We start from the raw sequence: 20,726 nt of genomic DNA on the forward strand, positions 1-20,726 counted from the left end.
CTACGTGTCAACCACTACAAACGCCGTCTCCTGATCATCCGTGGTCAATGCACAGCGGGAGTCAGCTAAGAGAAATTCCAGTATTGAATTTAACAGTATGCTGTCCAGGCCAAGAGCATGAAGATCACCAATTTGCAGCAATCTGGAAATCGGTCTCTCGATAATCTTCCGGATCTCATCCTTCAGATCAAGCTCGATCTGAGCACCACGCAAGAAGTCAATGATTTGGAGTTCAGGCCGGTTCAACATCAAATGAGGATGACTTTCCAACTTGATCACGATGTGGGTATTTTCCGGGTGGGATCCCACGTCCAGGTAGAGGCAGTTGTTCACATTCTGACCACTGACTATTTGTGTTTTATCCCCCACACAAACATTTATGACTTCAGAGGATGCGTATCCAAGGAAGCGAATTTTCCATTGGCGGACATGGGGGGGAATATTCCCACCACTCCTGGGCTCAATATGCAACTCTCCGGCCTGTTGATCGAAAGAAATGCGTGTTCGGCGGAAATCGATCTGATCAGTGCATTTTCCTTTTCCATCGTCTTCCACAAGTTCAAAAATGCCATCTTTCCCGACAACAACCAGGAGCTCAATCGAGGTGGAGTTGGCACAGTCGTTTGGAAGAGCTGATGCCGCATCAAGTGGAATGATCGCTCCCTCTGGGGCGAATACTGGGAAATCTTTCAAGCGTCGGTTTAGCCAAATGCGGCGGCCTCCGTCATAGACCATGCCTGTGAACAGATCCACATATCTACCAGGAGGAAGCCAGGCGAGGACCTGAGATCTTCGAGAACGAGGATCTTGAGGAGCAGTAATTGGCACCACAATGAGATCTGAACCGAACATATACTGATTTGGTACGTTGTATGACTCCTCACTTTCGGGGTATGCCCAATACATGGGCTGGATCAAAGGTAGCCCATGCATCGCAGCGCGAACATTCATGGTGTATAGATATGGAAGCAGTCTATGACGAAACTGGAGATATTCTGTCATGATCTGCCCATATTGAGGGTCAAGATTCCATGGTTCTTTAATGCTGAATATATTATTCGACGAGTGGAGACGCAGGATTGGTGAGAATACGCCATATTGGACCCATCGAACGAGCATTTCATCGTTTTTTTGACCGTGAAAATGGCCGCCAATATCGTGACTCCACCAGCCGAACCCGATGTTTGATGCCGTTGCCGTGAATTCTGGCTGAAAGTGGAGAGAATCCCATGATACTACTGTATCACCCGAGAATCCAATGGGGTACCGGTGACTGCCTGGGCCCGCGTATCGTGAAAAGGTCAAGGGTCGCTTGTTATCAAGAGAACTGTCCAAGAAGTGGTAATGATTGAGCACCCAAAGTGGATCGATGCCAGGGATCCGGGAATGTGTCCCTTGCTGCCAATCCACCCACCATAGATCCAGTCCTTCCCTCTCGAATCGCCGGTGGAGCACATCAAAGAATGCATCCAGAAAGATCTGGTTTGTGATATCGAAAGAGATAGGATCACCCATGGACGTGTCATGATCAAGAGCGGTAGCCATCTCGTTGTAAGGATCTTCGTAGCCCTGAACACCGTCTGCTGGATGGTCATTCAGAGAAATATGTAAGCCCCGATTATGGAGTTCCGCGAGGAAGGCTTCTGGATCCGGGAAGAGCTCTTTGTTCCAGGTATAACCTGTCCATCCGGTAACTCCGGCATTCCTGACTCTGAGATCATCTCCCACAATATGCCAATCCATGTCCAACACGGCAACTGATAATGGAATATCACTTTCCCGGAATCGATCCATGAGTGAAAGATATTCTTCTCCGGTGTAGGGATAAAATCGACTCCACCAATTTCCTAGAGCCCATCGGGGAAGTAGAGGTTGGGGCCCTGATAGAAGATAGAACGCCTGGATGGCCTGCCGATAGTCATGACCGTAGGCGAAAAGATAGCCATCTAAGCGATTCCCAGGTAGTCTTGTGGTCACCCACTGCTGATCATCAAAAAGCATTGAAGTTGAGTCATCCAAGGTCGCAAAGCCCTGTCTAGAAATAACACCTTGCTCTAGAGCAACTCTCCCATCAGCCTCGTCTAAAGTCCGGGTTGTACCACCGAGATTTGAAGATTGGACGCCATAGCGCCACACACTGACGTGAGGACCATAGCTGCCCTTGATGACAGCACTGAGGCCATTTGGAGAAAATTCTTGTTTGTCATAGGTAAGGTGAAATCGAGAGGTGAGAATTTGCAGACTGGTTTGGTCCTCTTTGACTCGAAATTCGGGTACGGGCAACTGACGGTTGATAGCAAGAACCGAGGCGCGGTCCTCAAATTGGCGGTCTTCAGCCCATTCGTAACGAAGGAGGCCATCAGCCAAAACGGTGAAACGGTAGTTGCCAGCGCTGATGATCGAGTCAGTATTAGCGACCGGAGTATGTGGGAAGGAATAGCGATGCATGGTCAAACGATTGTTGATTTGGGATGTGGAGGATATTTTGACTCACTGCCCAGGCGAATATTTGCGATTTATATGTAAAAATCTCTATTATTTACGGGAGTTGCAATCATTGCTGGGGTTTTTTTGATAAGAAAACTTCACGTGAATTAAACGCGCCGGAATTGTGGGACCAGATCAGGAGGACTGTGCTTAGCATTTTCATGTCTCACCCCCGGTCCCCCGCATACGGACGGCGTCGAGTGGGGACCAATTTTCCAAAATTTGGGGATAATTCCACAGCCCTAGCTAATTCTGTGCTGCACCTGTATAACGGTAACTCTGCTACTGACTGTTTCAAGTTGGAGTAGACTGTAGGCCATGCATAATAGGCCCTGATGCCTCTATTGCTGATCATTCTTGGTTTAGATTGTACGGTATATTATCTTGGCATCTTTCTAAATACACTCATGTTAATAAAGTACAGTTTGAATTACATGATTGTTCATGTATTTAGGGTAGATTAACAGTAAACTAGTTGTTACTAGCTTTACCCTTTTGTATAAAGTTATAGCCTTAAAAGTGATCATGGATATGTTTCCCCTCTGTATAGTATAGTCTGGCTAATGAACACAATTTATAGATACTACATCCGTAAAACCAATCATGGTATTGTGATACTACTAGTAATAGCTTTGTATTTTTGATTTTCTGCCGCTATGATACTCGCGCCCCTAACCCCGCACTTCTTTGAACGCCACCAAAAGAAACGTGGCTGACGCGGGGGGGTTACACTGAAAAATTATTTAGTTCTCGCTGTAATTCCTGGATGTTTTGACAAGGCCCAGTCCATAAAGTCGCCAAGAATCATGGATAGCCCCTGTGATGGATGTTTTGTTCGCCGGGTGAAGTGCGATCGCCAAAACCCGTGTAAACCGTGCTTAAAAAGACAACAAGGCTGTACTTATTCGCGGGTCCGCAAAAGACCAGGTCCCAAAGGTCCTCGATCAGCTAGCACCCGCAAGATTGAGAATATACGAGGAGTGTCAATGGAGGTTGAAATGGCAACTTCAGTGTTGACTCCAGCACTCCAAAGCCCTGCTCTTTACGCCTCGAATTCCCGTATATCGATTTCGACTTACCACGCCGTGCTCGATATCTTCCAGGCGCGTCTTTCTGATATTTGGCCTATCGCCGATACTGAGCATTTGAAATTCCAGCTCAAAAGCTCAGACAACGATCCAACCTCCCATGCCTTAGCAGCAGCCTTGTGTGCTGCTACATTAGCACAAATTCGGCTTTGGCTCACGCCGACTCCCAGCCCTGAGGATCTCTCGGTAACTGCAGAAGACTTTGCCAAAGAATGTCTTCGCATTCGGCTTGAAAACCACTATCATCAAGAACCATCTCTTCAGGCCCTGGTCACATCTATCTTCCTTCATATGTATTACGCCAATCGAGATCAAATAACACCGGCTACAATCTCCCTGCGGGAGGCAATCACCTATGCAGACCTATTGCACCTTTGCCATAAGCCTTCCCTCGATCCAGCGCAGTCAAAACAGTGGCAACTGGAGCTTCGATGCTATTGGATTCTTTTTGTGACTGAAAGGTTGGTGAATGAATTAAGATCCCAAATTGAAGGATACTCTCTGATATTTAGCAAAGAACGTTTTGCATTCAACATGATTTACCAATAACACTACACAGAATAGCCAATCTTCCCGAAATCGAGTGGGATACATCCCAGGGGAACCTATATGCAGGGTTCCGGGCTCTTGTTCAATTGTTCTTCCATGTGCAGCGCCCTCTCATCTTACTATCTACAAATAGTAAAGCTATCGAGGCAACGGACATGTACTCAAAGGATAACATATCGAAGATTCAGAATCAAATCCAGGTGAGAATGCCTGGGCTAGAAATCACGTCAGAAGTACGATACGTCGATATTTTGACTACTTCCGCATGGGTCCGTACGTTGCTATGGCAGTACTCCGCTTCTCGCTTTATGCTCTCCTCATCCACCTCAGTTGAACCACTATCATTTGATTACCCCCTGTCGATTGCCAAGGATTATCTGGAGTCCCTTTCCCATGTATCCCTAGACTCCTTTCGTTGTCATGGATACGGCATGGTAAGGCATTGAACATTCATTCTTTTGAATTGGAAAAACCCAAGATCTGATCTATCGCTCTTCATATAGGAGATAAAGCTTCTTCAAGTCGCGAACTCGGTACTCGACCTTATTTTGTGTATGCCTAAACTTCTAAGACATCATACTTGTCACTTTGGGCCCCTAGATGCTGTTATCGCAATCGAACGGTTATTGTCACAAGTTGGGGGGGTAAAATCAGAGAGACTATGTTTACTTCACCAACGCATGTCACAACTTCCGTTGTCAAACACTGTACCGCTGATGTTGGAGTCTCCTGAGCAGGAGGAGGTGCTGGATATGATTGCATATGAAGGATATTAATTAACTGTTTGCGTATCCCGTTATAGTCGCTACTCAACCTTCTCTCCATTAAAAAAACGAATATAACCCGTGAGCAACCTTATGTTGCAATGGCTATCTTTCTTCACCGACGCCGGGATTTCCTAATCATGGAAGGCATCGACTTCGGCGAAGATAAAATTATATATATGCGGTAGATAGATGTTATAGCAAAGGAGATGTAATCCGATTTAAAATCTCGTTTTACATTGTTTGAACCGATACCTTATAGTTTTCAAATACACGTTATTTCCTCCACGCGAAAAGTACCACGTACGTTGTCTGATTTCCCGATACCTGGGTCTCACGCTCATGCTGCCTCACGAAAGTCCCACAACTTCATAATTCCAATTGCAAGTCGCGTTCGAGCTTTGACTCAAGACATTTTTAGTTCCTGTGGCCGATGCAACCACATTATTCGAACTATCAAGCACCTTGATCATCTGCCCACTGCCAACAGCAAGGCCCCGTACACTGTTGTAGTTCAATCCCTTTTCACCAGCAAAGGTGCCAATAAGATTGCTGTTACTGTAAACATTGATTTTGTAGCCAGCAGAAGGGAGAATCACCGCAAAATTCATCACATCAAGCGCGGATTGATAGTTGGAAATAGATGAGGAGCAGCTGGCACTGGTTAAGAGAGTTCGATACCAGAGAGTTCCAACGGGGCTGGTGCTGGGTGGCATGATCTGAGAGATACTTGTTGCTCCAGCCTTGTAAGCCTTGATGAAAGGCGTGATAATCTGTAACCATCCCTTGTGATCAAAGCCATCGGCATAATCTCCAATCGTAGTGCCAGCAATCTGTTCTTGCCAGAAGTCGCCCACGTAGTGGCTCTCTCCAGCATCGTTCCAGGTGATGACTTCAACAAAGTCGGGCTGCAATTGCAGGGCTTGGCCCATGCGTTCGGGTAGATTGACCTCCCCAATACGGTACCAGTCTTGACCACTGCCGAGATATTTGAACTGGAAAGATGATACCGCTGTTTTCGAACTATCTTCAGCGCTGTTCCCTTATAAATTTGGTTGAAGCATCTGGGTTACTTACGCATCATGTAAACCTTCCCAGCAGAATGCGCTTCTTGCAATGCGGCCGAATCGACAGTGTCACTAACATTGGCTGGAGTGGTTCCGGGGGATGGCCATGCTGACTCCCAGCTGTAGACACCGTTCAGAATTGGGTAGGCGCTGAAAACACCGGTCGGATAACCAGAAAAGTCATCAAAGTCAGGAACAAAAAATGGGGTGATACCATAGGTCGATGTCAAAGGCTCAATGAATCCGGAATCCCAAGCGGAGTTGGAAATAGTACCTCCTGTATAAGTGCTAACAAAAGCCCGTCCGTTCACCATGTAGTAAGCCGACATCTTAGCATAGGGCGCAAGGAAAGCGGCCAACTCCGTGACATCCAGGCCCCAACTCATGTCGAATGAAATAAAAAGCTTGAAGTTTGTTCCAGCTGCCGCGGCGAACAAGTAGTTGAGTGCATCAGTATTCCACGTGTCAGAAGAGCTGATAGTGTGAGTGTTGAGAGCAAATCCATCGAATCTAGTTTTATGGAATTAGTTTCAAGCGATGGGGTGCTTGAGAGCAGGCTGTGATGGTATTAGTGGAGACCATACCCGGCATTCATAGCATCCTGAACGTCAGTGACAGCCTCAGCTGAAGTCATCGAGCCAACCTATTCACGATTAGGGAAGATTTCGAGGGAGGGGAATTAAGATTTCTCAAGTACCATATAATGAGCGAATACAGCCCTGGTACCTGTGGATTGTGCGGCGGTCGTAGTGGTAGACAGCGTGGATGTGCTTGACGTGCTTTTCGTGGTTGTAGTTTTTGTAGTGGTAGCTGCAGTAGTAGCAGACGACCCAGTCCCAGTTGACATCTAGATTACATTTCAGCGCGAGTACCAACAAGAAATCAAAGTTTCGTTCACGATTTCGTTTCATTAACTCACAAGTCGAGCAGTGGTTGCTGTGCCAGCTTGACCCGAGGCAACGCAAGTGCCTGCAACATCTCCACTGGATTGATAGATACCAATAAGACCAACTTGGCAACAAAAATCATTGCCCTGGAACCCTTGCCAGAGCGACCAGCTTGAATCGGCGCATTTGGGTGCTCCCTCTATGGCGCCAACACACGCTGAGTCTATTGATGATGTTAGATGATTGTGCATCAAACTAATATAGCAAGGTCTTACCAGTAGAGCAACAAGAGGCAACCTCATCTGTCTGGGCTGCAAAGCAATAGAGGTTGCTAGGGCAACATGCCCCTGCACCACATGCATTGGTTCCTGTAGGACAAGTGGCGGACTGTAAAGACCAGCCTTGGACTACTGACCGTTGACCAATCACAGCTGCAGCACTAATAAATGGAGCATAAATACCCAACAGAAAGAATTGAGACGAATGCATGATTATTGCGTGGATCTTGAGATGGTTACAGTATTGTAGGAATGTTTCTATCGCACTTGAGAAGATCTCGTAGCAATTTATATAGTGATCCCCATTCTTGTTCTACTATTTTGATGAAGTATCTGAACTATAGAAATCCCCACATTAACCCCAGAAAATGTAACAAAATGCGGGGATAAATTCAAAATAATCATAGCTCTAAACTCAATATTCAATTAGCACAGAAATTAAACACACATGTGCATGAAATCCCGACGAACTCATTGCCGTGTTTAATTTATCTAACTTCCACGATAAGCTTTCGCTCGAATTCCTGTCGCCACTTCTAGGCGTCCTTCGTGGCTGAACAAGTGCAACCTAGGGTCGGCAGTCCAATTTCGCTCAGGTCCGAGTCCCTTGCTATCCGACCTCGTGACAAGAATCATGAAAGAACCGATGACCGCTTACAGGGAAGCTAATCTTAATTCAGACATAGTAGGTCGAAGCTCAGTTACACCAAGAAACGAAGACAAAGAAATAATTAGTCAACTATCCAATCACATCCTTTCCTCGCTTATGATGGCTTATTGGTCCCGGTTGGTCAAAACCCCAAGACCAGAGAATCAAGTGGCAGAAAATTAGTAGAAAAAACTTAATATGACAATACAAAGGGAGACACGGTGGTTAAACACACCGGGAAACAAGTGAAAGACAGCTACTACCACCATTAAACGTTTTCTTCATCTTAGGCCTACCTGAGACATCAGATAGTGATACCATTGTGTATACTGTTGACCTAAGCCAAGCCACATTCCAAGATAACATGCTATAATCTGGACTATAGTAGATTTGTAATAATGTGTTATGTAGAAAAAACTTTGATTCCCTACAGATAGATACTTACTACTCAGGTCTGTTTATGATCATGGAATAACTAATGTTAGGTAATAGGTGCTTATGGAGAAGAGAAAGAAACAGGGGATAGAGTACAATACCATACAGAAATAGTGAGGGCGGTGAAGCCAAACAGGGTTTTGATACCTCAACTGGTCCTGGTAAGCCCCCGTACTCGCTATAACTATTCAGTCACACCGAACTTCCGCAATGCCGGTCAAATCGCCATTTTCGGAAGCGAAATTTAAAACCCTTGTTTGTTTCCCCACAGTCTCATCGATAATTCCAGCGACCATGGTCCATGTGGCGCATGATCGAGCCCTTCTTCAAAGATTGCTGTACGATTCGAAGAGCCACTTCCCTTGTGGTAAGAAATGGGTGGTATAAGAACGATGTGCCTTCTCGTAGAGTCACTTCCAACTAAGCTCGTTCTTCATTGAGGTCAACTGACTCCGATATCGATATTCTTCTTATATCCTTTGCCTTTCAGGTAGCTGGGGAGCAGTTCAGCCCAATACAACGAAATGGAGGACCTCAAGGCGGCTACTCATGTTGAGCACAATCTCGCGGTGCCCTCTCACTCGCTGGGAGAAAACACCATTGGAATTGATGACGAAATCCTCTTGCAAATGGCCGAGCAGATTCCGGATTTCGCCAATCTGATCGAAAAGGCCCGTCGAGCGTCCAATTTTGAGCATCACTTGACCAACTGGGATGCATTCAAGCGATTCCCGAAGGCGGTCGTGTTCTCATTTGTCCTGTCTCTTGCGATAATCATGGAAGGGTATGACACCTCTCTACTCGGATCCTTCTACGCATACCCAACGTTCCAGCGCAAATTCGGTGTTCCTTCCAATAAAGGGGGCTATCAAGTCACATCGAATTGGCAAACTGGCCTGCAGAATGGAACAAATGTCGGACAAATCCTTGGCCTTGTCATCGCCGGTCTCATTGCAGATCGATGGGGCTACAAGAAGACAATGCTCGGTGCTTTGGTCTCACTGATAGGGTTCATTTTTATCATGTTCTTCGCCAACAATATTGGGATGCTGTTTGCCGGCGAGGTCCTTTGTGGAATTCCCTGGGGTGTCTTTCAAACCCTGACAACCACCTATGCCGCTGAGGTTAGCCCTATGATCCTACGTCCGTATCTAACCACGTATGTCAACCTCTGCTGGGTCACTGGTCAATTCATTTCCACTGGAATTTTGCGGGGTCTTCTCGGTCGTACCGACGAATGGGGGTGGCGAATTCCATATGCCATTCAATGGGTCTGGCCTGTTCCGATCATCATTGGTGTTCTTTTTGCCCCTGAATCTCCTTGGTGGCTGGTCCGTCACGGGAAAGTCGAAGAAGCGAAGCGATCACTCACTAAATTGGCCCGTCCTGGTAACTCTGAATACTCGACTGATGATGCCGTGGCACTTATGATCATCACCAACACCCATGAGAAGCTAAGCCGAGAGGGTGTGAGCTACTGGGATTGTCTGAAGGGAGTTGACCGGCGCCGTACCGAAATCGTCTGCTGCGTCTGGATGTGTCAGGTCTTCTGTGGTATCTGGTATGGCGGCAATATTGTCTACTTCCTTCAGCAAATCAACTTCAGCGATAACCAGTCATTCGACTTTGGTCTCGGTGTCAATGCTATTGGATGGTGCGGCACTGTCTGTTCATGGTTCGTGATGCAGCGGATTGGTCGGCGAAAGCTCTTCGTCACTGGACTCGGGATTATGTTCACAGTGTTGATGTTGGTGGGCTTTCTGGGTATCCCGAGCCATACCTCCCCCGGTCTGAGCTACTCGTCAGCTGCTCTCCTTTTGGTGTTCGTTTTCACCTACGATCTCACAGTGGGTCCCGTCACCTACTGTCTCATCTCCGAGATTCCCTCCACTCGCCTGAGAATCAAGAGCGCAGTTCTTGCCCGTAACTGCTACAATATCGCCAGCATCATAGCCAACTTCCTCAACCCCCCCATTCTTAATCCCACCGCCTGGAACCTGAAGGGCAAAGGAGGCTTTATCTGGGCACCGTTCTGTCTAATCTGCTTTCTCTGGTCGTTCTTCCGTCTACCGGAGCCCAAGGGACGCACGGCGCCTGAGCTTGATATTTTGTTCGAGAAGAAGATATCGGCCAGGAAGTTTTCCAAGTTTGAGGTCACTCCATTCCGCTCTAACAATTTCGAAGTTATCTCCGATAGCGCTGTTCTTGCCGAGAAGAGTTCCCTTTCAGGTAACAAGAATTGAGGATGGCGTTCATGATTGTCCGACAACAGGACTATAATACAAGGGTGGATTTGGGTAAAGAAGCCACGAAGAGCTATTTGGAGTTTTTCATTGAAGTACATTTTGAAACGTATCGTGTTAAATACCTGCCTATTCCTCGAGACAATCAGAGGCTTTTTAACAGTTTGAATATCAGTCGTCGAACCCATGCAGCATACAGTATTCTCCTCATTCTTTACCCAGACGCTTGAGATTTTGGGAGATTTTCGGCTGTTTTGTTCAAAGACAGAGAAGTAGTTAATTTAAAAGCTAGAAAGAGAAAAGCCACCAGGAAAGTTCAATGCGTCAAACTACACTAGTCCTCCATCTCCACCCTCCACGTGGTCCATCCTTAGGCCATCTTAGTCACACAGTCTCACTCTTAAAGACACCCCTAGGAAGAACGCCTCCATGGAGAGGGGGAGAGATCCTCTCAACTTGTATCAGGAACTTTCTCAACCACAAGGTTACCAAGCCATCTTGGCCAAAATTCCGTTTGGCCAGCGACGAACAGCGGCTTTTCGCATTTCATCCAGACATAGGAGTCCAAGACCCAGAGCAGCAGGGAGAAAGTAATGCTCGGCAGGAATGCCCGAGGTACTAAGTGATGTCTGTAGACTAGGGATGTAAAGCCAAATGACGGAAATTCCCAGTGCAAATGCTATGGCAGGGAATAAGTATAGGTTCTGTGTTGACTTGTTGAACATTGGAGGGTGTTGGAAAATGGATAGATGCCTTGTTCGTACAGCCATCAAGTTGAACCATTGCCTGGTAAAAATCAGCAAGAAGGCATATACACCAGGCTCTCAAGGACTCACATGACCACAAGGTTGATGAAGTAGATTGAGCTTGCTTCGTTAACTTTCGCAGTGTAGTAGTCTGAATCAACACCCGGTGGTAACTCGCCGAACTTGAACCACAAATCGGAGAAGTGAATTCCGTTCCTCTGTAGATACCAAAAAGCCATGGTAAATGACAAGGCTGTTTCAATCATACCAATGAACGCGTAAGAATGGAACATAAGCTGCCAGTTGACCAGGCGGGATTTGGTTGGATGCCTTGGGGGGCGAAAAAGAACGTCTGCTTCTGGGACCTCGTATGCAAGGGCAACAGCGGCAGCACAGTCTGTGAAACAACTAGTAAATGGGTCAGACTTGAGAATAAACAGCTCCTCGAGCTCTCCGCTTACCAAATTATTATCATCAAGAAAGACGAGAGAATTTGAGGGATTCCGAAGATCAGGTTGCAGAATACGGGCCAGAATTCGGACCATGAGCCAGCGGGTAGAAGATAAGCGACTGTCTTCTTGAGGTTGTCAAATACTACACGTCCATACCGCACAGCCTCAACGATCGCAGCGAATGAATCAAGTAGAACCATATCCGCAGCCTCAATGGCGATATCGGAACCGCTGGCAAGACTAATACCAATATCGGCAGCTTTGAGAGCAGGAGCGTCATTGACGCCGTCTCCAGTCATAGCAACGACTTCTTGCCTGGATTGGATCTCACGAACAATGCGCAGTTTCTGGTTAGGAGTAGTACGCGAGAATACAATCTCGGGATACTTGCACAGCTGTCTCCACTGATACTCGTTGAGAGCGATCAAGTCTGGACCACTTACAAGCAATGCAGCTTGGGATATATCCTCTTGTTTCTCAGTTGCATTTGGGGACTTGCGAAGAGCTGACGCGTCGTGGATCAAATCCGTGGTAACAATACCGCACTGCCGAGCAATAGCCAGTGCCGTGAGACCAAAGTCACCAGTGACCTGTGGCTCATGGTTAACGTTCAATTCTGGTCTGTTTGTAAAGTGCTCATACCATGAAGACCCGGATTTGAGCCTGGCGTAGGACTCGAATGACCTCTGGAATTTCGGATCGTGGCGGGTCGGTTAAACCCACCAAACCAACCAAAGTTAGGCCTGTCTTCGCTTCGCGGAGCATTTGGGTCTCAAACTCCACAGAGCTTGTTTCAGCCGGTATAGCGTCCTTTGTGAGAATCTTGCGAGCAAGCAAAATTACCCGTTTACCCTCTGAAGACCATTGATCCTTCAATCGCCTTATAGCAGCTAGATCGACTTGGGTAAGAGGCTTTGTTGAGCTATCAGGACATAGGATTTGTGAACATCGCTCAATCAAGATATCCGGCGCTCCTTTGATGGTGAAAAGACTAGAAATACTCAGAACCCTTTCCCTTCCCCCAAAATTAACAGAACTTACATGTTGCTGGAATCAAAATTGCTTGAATCGGCGGGAGAAACACAAGATCTAGCCGCTTGAAGATCGACAGCCTTCATCGCTTTGATCATGAATTTGTTTTTGCTGTCGAAAGCAAGATTGAAAATTGTCTGCCATGATTTCCGCAGCGCACTGACAGAACCGAGACTCTCTGAGAATCTCAGAATGGCTTGATCAGTAGCATCACCAAAAATACGTCGCTCGCTAAGGGGAATGTTGGTTGACTCAGAGTCAAATACAGCAGCATTGCAGAGGCCTGTAACAGCGTGAAGCTGCTGGAGAACAGGCCGATCCAATTGGACGGCTACGTGGTCCCCTGTAGCGTCCAATGTAGCTGTTGTCAGTTGTACAGCATATTCTGTCACAGCCATTCGATTCTAAATGAGCAAATTCGAATGTTAGTAAATGCATAACCCATTTTCTATCAATGTAAACTCCCACCCTAGTCAATGTACCCGTTTTGTCAGTGCAGATGACTGATACCGATCCCAACGTCTCAACAGTTTTGAGAGATTTGCAGAGGACCTTGTTTTTCCTAAGCACATTTGCTGTGATTGTTAAGCTCGCAGTGACGGCAATCGGAAGACCCTCTGGTATATAAGCGATGGCAACGCTCACACAGTCAACAATGAGTGTGGGCACGTTGATATAGTCAGGATGTGCCTTGCGTAGCCAACCACCCCTAAAACAAAGTTAGACACCCGACACTCACAGAAGAGACAAATCCGAGTAGCCATACCAAACAGCAGCCAGAATTACAATCCAGACCACCATGATAATAAAGATGAGAACCACAAAACGCATGACTTCCTTTTCAATAGTAGTGAGTCCAGTCTTTGGCTCACCCGCCAACTTAGCAATTCGACCAAAGACCGTCGAGTCGCCGGTGGCAACAACAATGCCGATTCCCTGACCAGAGACGCAATGGGTGCCTTGAAGACCAATGCATCTTGTCTCAAGGTAGTTATCAGATGAAGTTATCGTGTCACCCTTTATTGGGTGTGACTCTCCTTTATGCCTGGTGAGTAAAGATTTCCGCAAATGAAATGCAATGTACTTACCAGTGACAACGGACCGATCAATACTCAGATCATGTGAAACCTCGATAAATCGAACATCTGCGGGAATTTTGTTGCCTGCCTTGATAATCAAAGTATCTCCGGGAACGAGGTCAGAAGCAGGAATCTCGACCCGGGAACCGCCGCGCAGAAGGAGACATGACTCTGGGAGCATTGCTGTAATTGAGGCCATCACGCGAGAAGACGAGTAATCCTGCCAGGCATTGAAAGCAGCCTGAATGGCGAATACCGCGATGAGGACAATACCCAAGGCCAAATTTGCAACCGCAGGCGGCTCACCCAGCGGCTTCCATGAAATGAAGACCAGGATGCCACCAAGGAGCAGAATTGACCCAAACCCCTTGAAGAAATATCCCAAAATCTTCCAGAACCAGGGATTTGGTAGTGGTGAAATCTTGTTTCGGCCATATTTCTGTAATCGTTCCTTGGCCGCGGCTTCAGATAGGCCAATCCCTGCGTCTACATTGAGAGTTTTTTGGATCTCCTGAATAGACATGGTGTGCCAATCGATATTTTGCCATTCTGCTGCACTCGTTTTGTTAGCAATGTATCTATCAAGATGGTGGAACGAAAAGGTACCATCGGCCATCTTATCCTTTCCCCCTCGGCGTTGAAGCCGCAGCTTTCTTTGATCTTCATCCTCAATCTCGAATGAACTGTCTCGACTGCATTAGCTCGTGATGTAAACGACGGGAGAGAAACATCCTACAGGCTGCGATATGCGATTGGAAGGGCAGACTTCGGATCTATTGTTCTTTGGCTCGGCCGCCGGTCTATCTTGTTTTTCGTTTCTCTATCACTCGCAATTGGGTCCGGTGCTACCGTGATACGATCGCCATCCTCCTCATCACCAATTTTCCAACGCAAAGCTGACGCTAGATTTGTCATCCTGCCAATTAGGAGCTCGGTCGCAGTAGAGGGATCGGTCACAGGTAAGATGGAGAAGAGGAACTTTCACATCCATGGATCTCTTTTATATCTTTCATATCTTTGCCCCATTTTTCCAGATATCATTTAATTGTCTCATTTTATAAGAATCGGAGTATTTCCGATGGTAGAGCTTTGCTAGTGCTGTTTGAGGGGTTTGGTATATCGAATCGGATGAATGATTAGAGCTTTCGCGTCTATGACAGGTTTAACTGCGCCACGGGATTACATCTCCGTAAAGGATCCTAGCTTCAAGGGTTCAAAAGTATTCCTTCCAGAGCACCCGGGCTGACTTGGACCTCGAATAGTATAATACATTACATATTTCAACACAACGCTGCGTGTTCCAAGTTTGAAATGAAATTACTGGACACCTTTCGAAGAATTACCTCGCAGATCCAGATGAAACTAAATATTATGAAATATACTTTATCATATTTCTTTTACAAGCTGGCGAGCTGAGGGCCAAAATCGCGCATCTACTTTCTTGAAAAGGATCCCTGGAAGCGGCTTGGCCCCCACGAGAAATTTAATTCAACCAATCGCTAGAGGGTGAGGAGAGAAGCTGCGCACATTAATAACTAATTACCGCGACAGCCTATACTACTCCCTTGGTATCAAATAGAACTCAAATTTGCTGGAGTCGTTTCCTGGGTTGCGATTGAATTGAATTCCGCTCCGTGTAACTAAGATGGCTGTTCCCGGATCTCTCCCAGCCTGAGATCAGTGGAGATAAATCCATTCTTCTCCAAATCAAAGATTTCTTGGAGAGGGTCTGGATTTTTAATCTATCCCAAGCTAAAATCATCAGATGATGCAGCAGAAAGCTTCATTGCTTAAAATGTATCGTAATGTGCGGGATAAAAAGAAAGCAAGACAACTGCAGTGGATCAATGTGTCGGAAGAAGGTGAATCCCGGATTTTAGATATATCAACGGTTGATAGTCTATTGTATGAGACGCTGAGCTATCAAGCTGGATTTTCACTATATGTACGATTATGAAAGCGAGGAAGCGGTTGCATGGATGGATGTGGATGGATGCTAAGAGGGAAAGCTCTGAAGTGAGAAATATGGCTGTGCTTATAATTCCCTCCACGACAGGTAGGATAAAAAGTAGGAGAATGAGCAGAAAGTTGGGCAGAGGACTAGGTAGGTAGAGAGTTGAGGTATAGAGTAGAAGCTTTAGTTGCTCCACTCAGTGGACAGACTTTAGAATTAGTAGGCTGTAGTACTATACAATCAAGTCCTCACTTAAGTTGACATACATTGTTCCGGAATTCTACTAAGGTATTGAAGATTACTCTGTACAGAATAGCAACTAGATATAAACAGGATGTATTGGAAGCATACGGACACATTCCAAGGTAGATTCGACGCCTTGATTCTAGTGCAAGTACTCTTCCAAAATTCGATTGTAATCGTTCTACATGTTTGACATGTTCCAATATATAACTGGATGCTACGCAATTGGCAACCTATAATGATAGGTCCTAAGTAATTGTCATTATCACATGATACCCTCTGGATGCACAAAGCGTTAAACACATCCCAGCCTGAAGTGAGATCCGTTCAAGAGAGAGAATAATCTTGCCTCAATCAATAATCGGGCCAGTCGGGGTCAATTTGTTCTCGCCAGGCCCGGAACCCTCCACGGATATCACCAATGAACCTCTGACCATTTCGATCCAACCCTAGATCTTTCATTTTCTTGACAGCAGTCTGAGAGTCATTTCCAAGCCGGCAAACCACGTAGATGGGATCGTTGGAAGTCAAAGAGATGTCTGGGGGAAGCCACGAGGGGACTTCAGATTCGCAACCGCCCGCCTGTGATTTTTGGGCTGTTGCAGTAGGCCCAGAAGCCAAAATCTGTGAAATAGGAATGTTCACGCTGTTCTCTAAGTTGCAAATGCCAAATTGAGCTTGGTCTCGAACATCGATCATCGTGTGTGTCTTTGACGGGGGCTGTTCGTATCCAGACTGTGGATGCCGTTGATGATACTCCTGAGGAGAGAGACGTTCCTCTGGCTCCAACAGTGATGGGAGGCTCATTGATCCACAGAAAAAAATGTAGTCAGTAGATCCTGACTTGATAGTATCCAGCGAGACAGTTGCACCGGCAGAACATACTGCACAATTATTCCTCCGGGAGCGAAGACGGATTGTGCGGAAAAGGGGATTTGAGTAAGCTGAGAAGATGTGAAGGGCAGGAGGATCTCGCTGGGGAGTGTGTTCCAAAACGTCCACGTCTGGTCTGGTAATCACTTTGATTGCCTCCAATGCTTGCAAAACACCCATAGTTCCAACAACCGGACCTATGATCCCCCCATCAGCGCAGCTCACAACACTATCAGCTGGTGGTGGCTTCGGAAAAACACATCGATAACACGGGCCACCATCTTTATCCCCTGGCGGGCGAGGAGGGTAGTTCAGGACCATAAGCTGACCCTCGGTACGTAATGCGGATGCAGAAACCAGAGGTTTGCCCATGACCACTGCGGTGTCGGAAATCAGGTAACGCGACGCCGGGTTGTCAGTACAATCGAGGATAACATCGTATTCACGGAAGATAGAAGGGGCCTCGCCTGGCGTGAGGTGTGTCCGGTGGGCGACGTAGTTTACGTGTGGATTGAGTCTGATCGGATAGGTAGGTTAGAGTTTGATACACTGCTCAAAGGAAAAAACTCACTCTCGCAGAGATTCGATAGCACTGTCCACCTTGTACTTCCCGACGTTGTGACTTCGATGTAAGATTTGGCGATGTAAATTCGAGATCTCGACCTTGTCCCCGTCAATCAAACCAAGAGTTCCAATTCCGGCTCCAGCGAGGTATTGAGCTGCAGGACATCCCAGCCCACCAGCTCCGACGAGTAGAATCTTTGCGGAGCGCAGCTTGAGTTGGCCTACGGAGACACCACAAATGTTAGTCGCAATGTCTAACCGACAGAATGGCGCACTCACCTGGAAGACCAACTTGGGGTACAATCATCTGTCGGCCGTAACGTCTATACTCCTCCGGGAGCAACGGCCATCGTGACTCGGAGCCATTTTGGCCTTCGCCACGGTTTGCCGCGGGGTTTGCGCTCTCCGAGTTGCCCGCTTGTTCCTCAGCGTTTGCAAGATCGCGTTTCAGGTTCGCGAGCTGTGCTTCAGCAGCAGCAATCGCAGCCTGGAGAGAGGCGCAAGTCTCATCACTACTTCCCATCGAAATTGAATGTGATGCCAGATGGAGAGCCGACAGCGAGGGACAACTTACAAGGAAAGAACAAAAGGCGGCAATATGTGGGGCACCACACTCACCGCCCCACATATCTCGCGATGAGATCAATTTGATGGTCCACCGCTTTTTGTCGCTCTTCGTTCAATTGCTCGCAGGACCACTATGGTGAGTCCGTTATGCTCCGTGCTCTCAGATCCTTTTTCTTCGGTCAAAGAGAGCCCATGGATTCCCTCATAGCAGTTGTTGGCGCCACCGGTACAGGCAAGTCCAAGGTAGCAATCAGCATGCCCCGCAATTGACAACGCAAAAAGCTAATGGCTGCAGGTAGCTTGCTGTGGACTTGGCATGTCGATTCAATGGCGAAATTATTAACGGAGACGCGATGCAAATGTATCGTGGGCTTCCGATTATTACGAACCAAATCCCGATTGACGAACGATGCGGCATCCCACATCACCTGCTGAGCTGTGTCGACTTGGAGGCGGAGCCCTGGCGCATCGCACACTTCAAAAGAGAAGCCTTGCGCCTCATTGATGATATTCGGTCACGTGGAAAGACCCCAATTCTAGTTGGCGGTACCCACTACTATACTCAGGCTGTGCTGTTCAAGGACCAGCTGGTAGGCGAGGGGAAAGACGAGGGGAAAGACGAGGGGAAAGACGAGGGATTAGATTATGAAGAGACACCAAAGCTCTCCGAAGAGGCCTCAACATCAGAAAAATGGCCGATTCTAGATGCGTCCCCCGAGGTCCTTATGGAGAAACTGCGCGAGGTGGATCCGGTCATGGCGGCAAGATGGCACCCAAAGGATGGACGCAAGATCCGGCGATCCCTTGAGATTTACTTTCAGACCGGACGACCTGCGTCGGAAATTTACGAAGAACAAAAGGCATTGAAGGCCCAGACCGTCATGAAGGATGCTGGCCTTCTACGCTCCACTAACACCTTGATTTTCTGGGTTCATGCGGAGAAGGAAATTCTTGATGGCCGCCTTGATTCGCGTGTCGACACTATGGTTAAGCAAGGGTTGATGACCGAGGCTCAAACTATGTGGGAATATCTGAAGAGCAAACAGGCGCAGGGCATCGAGGTTGACCAGACGCGCGGCGTGTGGGTGTCTATCGGATTCAAAGAGCTAGCGCCGTACTTTGCCGCCGTCGACAAGGCCGAATCTAGCGAAGCAGAGCTCGAAAATATCAAAGGAAACTGCCTTGAATTGATCAGGATCGCCACCCGCCAATATGGCACTTCTCAGGTCAAGTGGATTCGCAACAAACTATGGCGAGCTCTCTCTGAGGTGGGCATGGCACGCCGGCTGTACCTTCTCGACAGCAGTGATATCAGCAAATGGCAACAAAACATCACAGGTCCATCCGAACATATCTTCAAGGCTATCCTACATGGGGAACCCACTCCTGATCCCAAATCACTATCCCGATTGGCAAACGAAGTTTTTGGTGCCAAGGAAGCAAAGGCACTTGCGGCTTCAACAGATATGACATGTCACACTTGCGATCAGTGCCAAAAGACCCTGGCTGGTGAGGAGCAATGGAAGATCCATCTCAAAAGCAAAGCCCACCGACGGGCCCTCTTGTCTGAGACGAAGAAAGCGGAGCGCGAGCTATATTTGCAGAAACGAAGATTGGAATCCCAGCAAGCATCCCCCGATGTGGATTCCACCTCACCAACTCTTTCCTGACGACGATCACGTATGGCGAGCATTGATTATTTCTTTCTTTCTCAGCGCCTGTCATTCTGATCTAGTGGTTGGACCTAGCTTCAGAACAAAAATCCTCACATCAAGTCTTGGAACAGTAAATTCATTAATTAAGATTAACTGCGAAGACTTCATAGCAGTGTAAAGTTCATGGATGATGTTATCCTAAGACAGAGTTTTGATCTTGCAGTTTCAGCCATTGTATAGGGTAAACATCCCTCGAACAGTTGCAGTCATGGGTATTTGTTCATAATAAAGCAACATTGCAGAAAGCCGGCCAGCGGTGTCCGAGTTCCACGAGACTAGGGTCACTCAGTTGGCTCAAACTTTTCATTCTCAGCCTTCCTCTTCAACATGTGACGGTAGATTAATAGCGAGACGATTCCAAGCCCAACAAGGAAGACGATGCAAAAGACCAGCACCACTCCAGGGTTTTTGCTCGCCCAGTTACTGCGTTTGAGGAGACTGTGGAGGTATGATGCTTGCGACGGGGCGATATGATTGATGGGTGCCATGGTGGAATCCCGGGGTATGGAGGGAGCTGGACTGCGAGCTCATTAGCCAGGAATCCAGTGACATCAAAGTCACTTACAGGTATGATATTAGGTGCACTGATTCTTGATGAGTGGTCCGAACGACGTGTTTACCTGTGTAGCAAAGTGTCAATGGCGCGACCAGGGGGTATAGTACAGTGACGATGAGAATTGATGATGAAAACATACAAGAGATGTGAGAGACGGAAGTGGAAGGAGTAGATGTACACAGAAAAAGACGCTAGTCCAAGCTAGGTAAAGAACTTACTGTAACACCAAAGAACCAGGAAGAAGGAATAGACATTCACTGCAAATGTTGGAAAGCACAAGTTTACTATTCCAGTTCAAGTTCATAAGCTTCGGCAACAGACGGACCAGCCGCATCGTTGATGATGCCTTTCCATTGACAAACCTAGCCCATACTATGACCATTAGTGGCCACTAAGCAACATACCATGGTTAACAGAGATCCAAGAAAGGTACAAAGAGTCAAGGACGTCAAAACGGATAATTCCGCTCACCTCCGATCTATGAAATGCCCCACTAGA

General features: G+C 47.1%; 8 protein-coding genes across 8 annotated transcripts; 3 read left to right on the plus strand and 5 right to left on the minus strand.

The window, feature by feature from the left end:
* On the minus strand, nucleotides 1-2,448 carry N7520_005554 (glycoside hydrolase family 31 protein; the record flags this gene model as incomplete). Its single annotated transcript, XM_057139488.1, has 1 exon — nucleotides 1-2,448. One exon carries the CDS (start codon nucleotides 2,446-2,448, stop codon nucleotides 1-3), a length of 2,448 nt encoding a protein of 815 aa, XP_056993494.1.
* Nucleotides 2,449-3,473: 1,025 nt separating this feature from the next.
* On the plus strand, nucleotides 3,474-4,570 carry N7520_005555 (fungal specific transcription factor domain-containing protein; the record flags this gene model as incomplete). Its single annotated transcript, XM_057139489.1, has 2 exons — nucleotides 3,474-4,040; nucleotides 4,088-4,570. The coding sequence occupies 2 exons, from the start codon at nucleotides 3,474-3,476 to the stop codon at nucleotides 4,568-4,570; spliced, it is 1,050 nt and encodes a 349-aa protein (XP_056993495.1).
* Nucleotides 4,571-5,238: 668 nt separating this feature from the next.
* N7520_005556 (glycoside hydrolase family 71 protein) lies at nucleotides 5,239-7,204 on the minus strand (the record flags this gene model as incomplete). Its single annotated transcript, XM_057139490.1, has 6 exons — nucleotides 5,239-5,900; nucleotides 5,966-6,465; nucleotides 6,540-6,579; nucleotides 6,653-6,765; nucleotides 6,875-7,041; nucleotides 7,118-7,204. The coding sequence occupies 6 exons, from the start codon at nucleotides 7,202-7,204 to the stop codon at nucleotides 5,239-5,241; spliced, it is 1,569 nt and encodes a 522-aa protein (XP_056993496.1).
* A 1,524-nt stretch (nucleotides 7,205-8,728) lies between these two features.
* N7520_005557 (uncharacterized protein) lies at nucleotides 8,729-10,447 on the plus strand (the record flags this gene model as incomplete). The annotated part of the gene is made up of 1 exon (XM_057139491.1): nucleotides 8,729-10,447. The coding sequence occupies one exon, from the start codon at nucleotides 8,729-8,731 to the stop codon at nucleotides 10,445-10,447; it is 1,719 nt and encodes a 572-aa protein (XP_056993497.1).
* Nucleotides 10,448-10,932: 485 nt separating this feature from the next.
* N7520_005558 (cation-translocating P-type ATPase) lies at nucleotides 10,933-14,671 on the minus strand (the record flags this gene model as incomplete). The annotated part of the gene is made up of 10 exons (XM_057139492.1): nucleotides 10,933-11,233; nucleotides 11,284-11,601; nucleotides 11,655-12,235; nucleotides 12,288-12,636; nucleotides 12,687-13,038; nucleotides 13,160-13,386; nucleotides 13,444-13,714; nucleotides 13,766-14,308; nucleotides 14,363-14,439; nucleotides 14,493-14,671. 10 exons carry the CDS (start codon nucleotides 14,669-14,671, stop codon nucleotides 10,933-10,935), a joined length of 3,198 nt encoding a protein of 1,065 aa, XP_056993498.1.
* Nucleotides 14,672-16,307: 1,636 nt separating this feature from the next.
* N7520_005559 (HesA/MoeB/ThiF family protein) lies at nucleotides 16,308-17,913 on the minus strand (the record flags this gene model as incomplete). Its single annotated transcript, XM_057139493.1, has 3 exons — nucleotides 16,308-17,343; nucleotides 17,398-17,611; nucleotides 17,670-17,913. 3 exons carry the CDS (start codon nucleotides 17,911-17,913, stop codon nucleotides 16,308-16,310), a joined length of 1,494 nt encoding a protein of 497 aa, XP_056993499.1.
* Nucleotides 17,914-18,104: 191 nt separating this feature from the next.
* Nucleotides 18,105-19,627, plus strand: N7520_005560 (tRNA dimethylallyltransferase; the record flags this gene model as incomplete). The annotated part of the gene is made up of 2 exons (XM_057139494.1): nucleotides 18,105-18,200; nucleotides 18,257-19,627. The coding sequence occupies 2 exons, from the start codon at nucleotides 18,105-18,107 to the stop codon at nucleotides 19,625-19,627; spliced, it is 1,467 nt and encodes a 488-aa protein (XP_056993500.1).
* Nucleotides 19,628-19,953: 326 nt separating this feature from the next.
* N7520_005561 (uncharacterized protein) lies at nucleotides 19,954-20,160 on the minus strand (the record flags this gene model as incomplete). The annotated part of the gene is made up of 1 exon (XM_057139495.1): nucleotides 19,954-20,160. The coding sequence occupies one exon, from the start codon at nucleotides 20,158-20,160 to the stop codon at nucleotides 19,954-19,956; it is 207 nt and encodes a 68-aa protein (XP_056993501.1).
* Nucleotides 20,161-20,726: the final 566 nt, after the last annotated feature.

This window comes from Penicillium odoratum, assembly GCF_028828045.1.
Source record: "Penicillium odoratum strain IBT 22623 chromosome Unknown utg000005l_segment0_segment0, whole genome shotgun sequence".
Taxonomy (NCBI): Eukaryota; Fungi; Ascomycota; class Eurotiomycetes; order Eurotiales; family Aspergillaceae; genus Penicillium; species Penicillium odoratum.